Source organism: Brachionichthys hirsutus, chromosome 10 (assembly GCF_040956055.1).
Source record: "Brachionichthys hirsutus isolate HB-005 chromosome 10, CSIRO-AGI_Bhir_v1, whole genome shotgun sequence".
Lineage (NCBI taxonomy): Eukaryota > Metazoa > Chordata > Actinopteri > Lophiiformes > Brachionichthyidae > Brachionichthys > Brachionichthys hirsutus.
The window spans coordinates 4071256-4080422 of record NC_090906.1 but is presented as its reverse complement, the minus strand read 5'-3'; the positions used below and the strand labels follow the sequence as shown (position 1 = coordinate 4080422).

The following is a 9167-nucleotide window of genomic DNA, read 5'->3' as shown; positions in this document are numbered from 1 at the left end:
GGCAAGATAGAAGGGATGAACAGCTGGAGGGAGCTGGGCAAAGAATGAGTACAGAAAGAGGAAAGAAAAAAAAAAGGTAGGATAGAGTATTGAAGTATATAATTACGAGGGGAAATAAAGGATTTAGAAGAGGAGAGAAAGGGAATGTGTGTGGAGGTAAAGACAGGATGAGTGAAGGAAGTATAGCAGATGAAGGTACATGACAAAACTCCACACAAAAATTGTTAAAGTGTGCAAGAAAGAAGGCTGGAGGGCGGAAAAGAGGAAACACTCCTCTGATACTCTGCCAGGAATGAGTTCTGCAAATAATGACTGACAAGGTGCCTGTAGGGTGCGGGCACAGCCAGAGAGAGAAAGAAAGAGGTGGATGGCGGTGGGGAGGGATCACGAGCAGAAAAAAACAACAGCTTCTCCCCCTGAGGAGTCAGTCCTTTCATCTGGCCGCTCACTGGCGCCTTCACAAACCTCTGATTGTCTGTGAAATAACCCCACTTTAATAAGGCAGCAGCGGCAACCTCCTGGGAGCGGAGCTCTGATCCGGTCTGACATGCACAAGCTGCAGTACCGAGGCCTGCAGGCTGGGGAGCATTCAGTATGTGCTGTGTATGAATCCATCCTGAGGGATGTTGGAAAACTAATCATCACAGATTATATCGACGAGTAAATGTTGATAATTCTCTTTAAAATTCTCAGGTTTTTATTCTTTATTATTTAGTTAGTAGTTTATTATAGTTTATATAATAAACCACCAGGGACACACGGGTAGCTAAACAAGCTGGCGAGGAGACCTTTTAACACAACCCAGGCTTTAATGTTGTTTAAAAAGATAAATTAAATGCAATGTTCCTGACCGCTTTATCTGAAATCCGGGTTGCCGGTATTGCTGGCCTCTACCAGCAGTCTATGGGCGAGACGCTGTGTACACACCCTGGACAAGCCGCCAGGTCATTGCAAGGGCACGTAGCGCACCCAATTCGCCTCATTTGCATGTTTTTGGTGGAACCCACGCAGACACAGGAAGAAATTCCTCACGGAAAGGGCGCACGTTGGATTTAAACCTGTAACCTTCTTGCTGTGAGGCAACAGCGCTACCCATTGCGCCACTGTGCTGCCATGAAACACAATGTGATAATTTAAATTTGATAACGTAGAAATATATTAATTATTTAAACATGACTGGAATGAGGTTGGTGGGGTTTTTTTTTCTTCTAAATGTGATAAATCTAAATAAAAAATAACTGTTCCCAGGTAATGCTCATGGTTTTGTATGAAAGGGGGATCCTCAGAAGGCTCAGGTCCAAGGATGGCTTGAGGTTCACCACCTTGTCAAACACAATGTTACATTATAAGGCCTCTTGAGGCCTTACAGTTGGCTGCAAATAACTGCATTTGATTTATTAATTTATACATCATCACAACTCTTTTTAAATCAGGGTTGCAGTTCTGCACGGCTGGATGCAACGTATACAAGTAGCCCAAAATCATGTGTGAATCGAATCTTCTGATTGAATTGAATCTTCTGAAGCCTTTTCAACCATCATCAAAGGAGTGTTTCTCCAGCTAAAACAGAGGAATGCACGGACTTCCACATCAAGACTTGGAATATTTTCTTCTAAAGTAACATGAAATTGTTCATGGAAAAAACACACACACACACACAACGAGTTACTTGATGATCACAATGAGGCACTTCATGTTTAACATGCGTAGTGAATGCGATTGCGTCACATGCAGAGAAGATGAACGATTTGGCTACAGATATGGGGACTCACAGATCTGCGGTGCCCCCCAGACACCAGTCAACAGTCCCATCAACTGCATCTGCAATAATTTACTGTGTCATCTGAGCGTGACATTCAGATTCTTCGGACAGCATTTTGAGTCGCAATGGAAAGTCCCGATTAAAGGGACTCATTCCCCCCCATCCTGTGCGTAATTCTCCGTCATTACCTGCATGGGGCCGCGTTTACACACGCGGTCTCATGAGTTAGAGCTGATCCATTACTGACTCTTAATAACACGATAAGAATGTGACGTTTTCCTACATGAAAGTCTCCCCTGATCTAGTTCGGAATTAATCACATGATGGAATTAGTAAAAAAAAAAAAAAAAAAAGGATAAAAACAACTTTTCCTCGAGGGCAACATCTGATCGCAACTCAACCTTTATTTCGGGCGCCACTGATTGGTCGAAGCTGAGCTGTGTCAACACGGCGCGTCTCCGCACTTCCACCCCACATCCTTACTTGACAGCTCCACAACATTTGGCCCCGGCGACGCGCGTCTTGGTAGCTGTCCGCCGGCCGTCACGCGTGGACTTGTCGAGCTTTTCGGATAAGACCAGCAGGGAGGGAGAGGCATGGCTTCTCCTGCGACTTTTAACGACTTGCGTTGCAGTTCTTCCGAGGAGGAGAGCCACCGTCCGGATGCGGCGGAGCAGGAGACATCTCCGGTAACAGCTCGTCGGCGTCACCCGTTCAGCGTGGAGGCTCTCATGTCCGGGAAGGAGGCGGATGGCCGCGGCGTCTGCTGCAAACCTGCGGGAGATTGCGTGGCGGTGTCTCCGATAGGGCTGAACTCACTTTACGCGTGCCGGGAGACGTGCAGTCTCCCCCCGGCACGCAGAAAGAGCTTCACGGCGGAGCCGTCGTCGCCGGTAAAGTCGGAGGAGTCGGAGGACTACGGAGCGTGGGTCACTCAGAGCGCGTTTTCCACGCAGCACCGTGAGTTCATTTTACACGACTGTGATATTATCAGCTTTCTTTTTTTTTTTTTTTACTTTTTCATTAAAATCAGACAAGTTTCAAATACATTTATAAGGTAGGGAACATTTGGAGGGTTACATCAATACTTTTTTTTTTAAAGCAGTTTATACACTTAACGTTGCATGGTGCAGGAAGTGAAGCAATTAACCGTTTTATTTTAATATTGGTGGTGGGGGGGGGGGGGGGGCTGGATGAAGAAGTGCATCCAACATGTGACCTGTTCTTTGAAATTAATCAATTAATACAAACTTGAAGTGATCTCTTTCGAGGCTCTCCAGTTTATCGACCCACTAGGCGCGCGTTCAGATGAATTCCCTTAATTCTTTAAATCTCCGTGTCATCTCCCAGATCACGCCAATCCCGCCTGTTCACTAAGGAAGCACAAGACCAACCGAAAGCCCCGCACTCCCTTCACCACGTCTCAGCTCCTGGCTCTGGAGAGAAAGTTCAAGCAGAAGCAGTACCTGTCTATCGCAGAGCGGGCGGAGTTCTCTTCCTCTTTGACCCTGACAGAGACCCAGGTGAAGATCTGGTTCCAGAATCGCCGAGCAAAAGCCAAGAGGCTCCAGGAGGCCGAGTTGGAGAAACTCAAGATGGCTGCCGACGCCAAGACGGCAGCGGTGGCTGCGGCCGCCGCTGGAGGACTGCACCCTGGCTTTATGTTACCTCTGTCGCTGGGCGCCATGTCTTTGTATGGGCAAACATACTCTGCTTATCACAACCCCCACAGACCCCTACTGCCCATTTCTCCATTAGGCCTGTACGCAGGGGCGCTGGGCTACAGCATGCACCACCTGTCATAAAAAAAGAAGGATTATCACTGACTTTCTTGAAATGCTATTCGGAGGATACTCAAAGAATGGACACAGGACACGTGGGCAACATTTATGGGATGCTTTATCTGCAGCACAAGGCTTGGCGCGATCTCAGAGCACTTCTATGCAGTCAGATTAGAAATGCATTTTTTCACACAGCAAGGATTAGAAAAACCAACAAGCTAGATGCTCTCTTGCCCCTCAGGACTGTTTACATGGTTATCTATATAAGAGGAGGCCGTTACTGAGCAGTTGGTTATTTCTTCTTTACTTTTGGAGTAACCGAGCTTGGAGAGGACCTGCACATGGCACAATAATGTAATTGAAATGCAACTTTTCACTCAAGCCTTGGTCTTCATGCGATGCAGTGCCTTGTGTTGGGCTTTAGTTTATATAGGAATGCGCTACACTGTGGATGAGGAGTGTTTCAGCAACTCAGGCCTAATAAAGCACATCACTAAAGCCTTCTATTCGTTCCCATCCCGCAAAAACTCCCCTCTGAAAATGACTAATACAGATTTGTGTGCTCTTCTCTTGCCTTTCAGAGCAATAAATAACGCTGTAATCGCTCTCCTATTTCCTAACCACAGATCCACACAGTGTAGACATATTTATTCTGTTTGAAATATTGCATTAGCCAATCAAGGTTGTCACTGTAAATCTCTAACACTGATACTTGTGTGAAAAGAAAGTACAGAAAAGAAATTCCTATGCAAACAATTATCATTAAAAACTTTAATTTAGCGAAGCAGCCAACAAGCCAAAAATGTATGCAAAAAAGCATAGCGTTTGGCTATAGGTTGAGAAGTTGACTTGTTAAGAAACTTTGGTGCATTCAAGTCTAGCAAAGTTGTTTTGTTTTGCACAGAACTTTTGCTCTGTTAGGATACTTTTGACAACCTTTTTGGGACCATGGATGTATGGCTCTGTGTGTATATATTGTGTACTTACTAATGTTCTGACAAAGTGTATTTATATTCTTTCTCAACATCCCTTTGATAGGGCTTAAATCATGCTATGCAGTTCATCCACTGACGCTTTCCAGTCCGTTTGCTCAAAACAAATGACCTTTAATTTTATATGTCAAAAATAAAGCATCAAATATATAAACCTGTACAGTTTTAGTTATTACGCTTTTACCGGTGAACTCGTTTGTCTTTCATGTTTAACGCCAGCTCCATTTCCCACCAAACACTGGCCAAAGAGTCAAGACAAACCATAAATGCTACCTATAAAATGTCCAACCTCACAGCTAGTGCCCGTTATTACTGTCCTGGCTTTTACTACGCCGGTCTCTCTCTTTTTTTTAAGTGTCTACACAGTTTTATAACAATCTTTTGTTTGTACAGAATTACAGTTTGTCGTCTTCTCTGGTGGTCATCTACATGTTTATGGCCGCTATGGAGTTGTTCAGGTGTCGCAACTGTCTCATGTGAACTCACAGCAGCGTTTATCTATAATAGATAGGCAGCCTTGTAATTAATGATAACGTACATGAAACTGCTGCCTATAATATTTACCTTTCGTTTAATCATTATGTTTCTGACTATCATCAGCGATGCAAAACCATCGCCTCAGTTAACTTGTCGCAACGGCGTCCGTATTAACCTGCTTATTAGCTTGCGCACACAGACTAACAATTAACGTTCACGAGGGAAAAGTTCACTCATTTGTGCTCCTCTGCCATCACCATTTTATTCCTCGCTCGTCAATATTAATGATCGCAAAGTTTGAGTTAGCCAAACTCCTCCGGATATTTCCAGCTCGCCGCTGCGGGCCGAGTTTTAGCGGCGAGCGAGGCTGCCCGGAGATCCCATGTGCTGCGCTGCCATTACGAAAGCAGCTTACAACTTCCATGTGACTTTGATGCAATCAGGAAATTGGTCGTGGACCGCAGCAAATTTATGAGGTTCCGGCTTTAATCAGGAAAGCCAGGCAGAGGGAAGTGACAGCCTGACGGGACAAAGCAAGCGGCCTAATGAAGTACAGATTGGCAGAAGTGACTCGGTCTGTGAAGCTCACTGGAAGAACGTTCAAGAAGATGAGCTCACTTGTTTGTTGTCACTCGCACTGCAGATGTGTTTATGTCACCGTTTGTTTCATTCCATCTCATGGTGTTTGGGTATGTTTGCGGTTTTGTGTGTTTAAAGGACATCATGTGAGTGGCAGCTTCTCTGTCTGCAAGTCATGCTACATGTCTCCTACGTCCCCTAGTGGTTGTTTTTGATATAGCATCACATGAAAATAAGCCTTCTGTGAGGATTTTGGTTGACGGGGTCCGTTGTTTGTCTGATTAAAAAAAGAAAATACAAATGAGACAAATTATAATGAATGCCTGAATAAACTATAAAAGAGAAGATCTGCTCAATTGAACCACAAATGTAGGAAATGAGAGGCAAAGGGAACACGACAAGATTGATGGGTTTCATTATTATAGTTGACTGTTTTCTCCCACCTGGTAAGTAGTCATATTAAGTTAGCATCTCACCACTCACTAAAATCATCAGTAGGCTACCGTCTAAAGTTGATCCGCTTAATATGTGTTGCATGTACGCATCTATATTGCGCATCCCATAATTTCAGATTTGAGCTATGATGTGATGCCATTGTTCCTTAGCCTAAGGAAGATTGCATTTGGAAACAAATTGAGTCTTGCGTTTTTCTTCTTCTTTGTCTTCTGTGCTTGTTTTTTTTGAAAGCTAAAACACCCAAAACACAGGACACTCATAAAAATCTACTGACTTCTTCAAGTTTCTGCTGTTTTTCAAATACATTAAGCACCTGTCCTACAGCTGGCAGATCAGCTCCCGACGGTTGACAAAATAAAATGTGTATTTCAGATCCCTCTCCCTCTCCCTTTCAGGTCAGGATGCACAACAATTCGGTTTACGTTTGAGTGGCCTTTAGAAATATCTCCCCCACAGTAGGAGATGTAGGAAAACCACCCAGAGAAGACCATCAGAAAATAAGGAGGAACAGCTTCTGTCACAGCCTGGCTCTCACGGCCATGACAAAAGAAAAGGGAGATACGCCATGTAAAGGAAACAAAAGCGATTTATTCAGAACAAAATGCCCTGAACAAACAGAAAGAACAACCCAAACGAAGCACAGCACCGGGCTGCAGGCTGACATGCCTGCAGGGAAAGAGAGGAGCGAGAGCACGGCACTGGTCATGGCCTTTTATGCCTGCAACAACGAGGCCAGGTGTCACCAATGACCCTGATCACTACCTCAGGAACTATGCCCTGCCCACAGGGGCCGTCTCTCTCACACACACATGCATTGCTGCATTTACGAACAAGAGGATTATATGGAATAGACTGAAAAACACTTTAATTGTGTCTTTATCCGCCTCTTTACGCGGTGTTTCCAAACATAATCTGTGACATATACTGTGAAATTAAATCTCAAAGACCTTTTAGAACGCAGTTGCCAATATCCATTTATATCACAAACATATAGTTACTTGATGTCATGAATAAGCTGGAGGGGCATCACGCGATTATCATCGTCTTAGAACACGTGTAACAGATTACGTTCAGGGACTAATGATGTCAGAGTTTGATTAGTTTAGAATCACGTGAAACTGTAACGTGATTAATATGTCCTGTTCTAAGCAACACATAATCCGACTGTCAGCGGAACCAGTTGAGAAATCAGCATAACTAATGAAATTAATGCGTACAGACGGAGAAAGTTTTACATTTAAATCATTTCCATGCGTTCAGGATGAAGTACCACATTATGGCCAGTAGGGGTCACTATTGTAACGAAGTTTGGCAGGATCAGTCTCATCGCGCGTCAATGAAAACCTGTCAGAGCCACTAGAGGCCGCTGCAGAACAAGCTGCTTAAATTTAGCAGCTATTCCCAAAATAGCACCAAATGAGACTGAGATACAGGAGGGGAAAAAATAGACCGCGTCTGAACTGCTCCTATCTGTTGAAAATTGTAGCGCGTGCCCAGCTTTGTCTTTAAAAATGCAAATGATGCTGCACAGGGAAAGCAGGCCAACACTGGCATATTTATACAGTGCAATACTGTCCCAACACCTGTTTACGCAGGCGGACGTCTCCCTACAAGTGTTTTAGCGCGCGTACAATGGTACAGTTGTGTTCAGTACCTTTGAGATTGTGTGTGTCAGAGATCTTTATTGACACCCTCCTGCCACTTAACCTGGACTTCTTTAAGGAGAAAACAGAAGAGTCACAAATTGAGCTTGCCATATGTGCTACCACTATGCTATTACCTCCCACTCTTGCACACAGGCCCACACTCCGAGTGCCACCTTAAAGCGCATTCCATACAACACAAATGAATGTGAGGCCGATAGAGACTGACGGGGTGCTAAGGAAGAGACAGCCAGCCTGCAGTGCGTTGGTGTCTGTGCTTTTTCCGTCTCTCTCCAACTCAGTCGTCCCTTTCCCTCGTCATGTCTTGCCATGCATGTTGGCGCTTGTGCTGCCACCTCTTCTTTCCTCGTCTTCGTCCCGTTGTCCATTATGAATACAAGCTGATCTTACTCTACTACACAGTCAACACACAAGTTGAAATAAACCAAGGGCCGATTAGACAGTGACGCATAGGTACACGAAATTCTCTTAAATTATGAAACATTTTTACAAAGATACGAGTAATGCTTAGCACTGACTGTGCCATGCAATGGAATAGCAACAAAGTAATTTATCCAAGATACCCAGGGTGGCCTTTGAAGTGTGTGTCAGATGTATGCTCCTGTACCTTCGACTACAAGACTCAAAGGTTTAGGATTATTAACATTGGGACTGGCTGAAATGTGCTATAAAGGATTGAGCAAGATGTTTACCCCAGTAGAAATGGAGGATACTTCCAGGAAGTTGTGTGTGACAGCAGCCTCGCAGGTTGTCCTGATGTTTAGTCCCAGTGACCTGGCCCATGGATCAGGTTCAACACCAAATGTTCTGCGCTACATTTTGGAAGGAATTGATACGTGATCCATCGTTAAATATCTGACTTCTTGAATCTCTTATTTATCATCATGCAGCAATGCTTTTTACTTCCTCTGCACTCTGCTTTTTTTCTGAGGTCATGTAATGACCGGGTCTTTGGGTCCATATATGTAAGAACATAGCTGTAGGATGAATGCTATACAGTAAAGCCTAGAAGTTACTCGTGTCTCAAAGCAAAATATTTCTCATCTCAGAACACATATGTCAAAGCTCTCTCGTATGTCGAGGTATTGCTGTATACAAATTCACATGTACGATTCCATTTAATTAAGATGCTCACTATTTCTCATTAGCAAGGCTGATAGATATGATATGTACTGGTTTTTATGCAATGGGGTTAGACGTGGCATACAGGGGCAAATACCTCTTGGCTAGTGACGAGAGAATGATCTTGCAGCTAACAAGCAGCCGAAATGACCCCCCCCCCCCCATTTGAGCTGCTGGGCTCAGCCTTAGAGATAAGATGAGAAGCATGGAAGTCTTGATGGAGATTGAAGCAGAGCTTTCCTTTAACATTCAGTGCAATGCGCCGGTTCAAGCATACGGCTAGGACGGCTCCAGGGCACCTGAAGTTTTTCCAGGCATGTCCAACTGAGATGAA

The 9167-nt window shown here is 44.3% G+C and overlaps 1 protein-coding gene across 1 annotated transcript; it reads left to right on the top strand.

Annotated features, from left to right (window-relative positions):
• The first annotated feature begins 2358 nt into the window (after nt 1-2358).
• On the top strand, nt 2359-3567 carry msx2b (muscle segment homeobox 2b). Its single transcript, XM_068744731.1, has 2 exons — nt 2359-2722; nt 3113-3567. The coding sequence occupies exons 1-2, from the start codon at nt 2359-2361 to the stop codon at nt 3565-3567; spliced, it is 819 nt and encodes a 272-aa protein (XP_068600832.1).
• The last annotated feature ends 5600 nt before the right edge of the window (nt 3568-9167 follow it).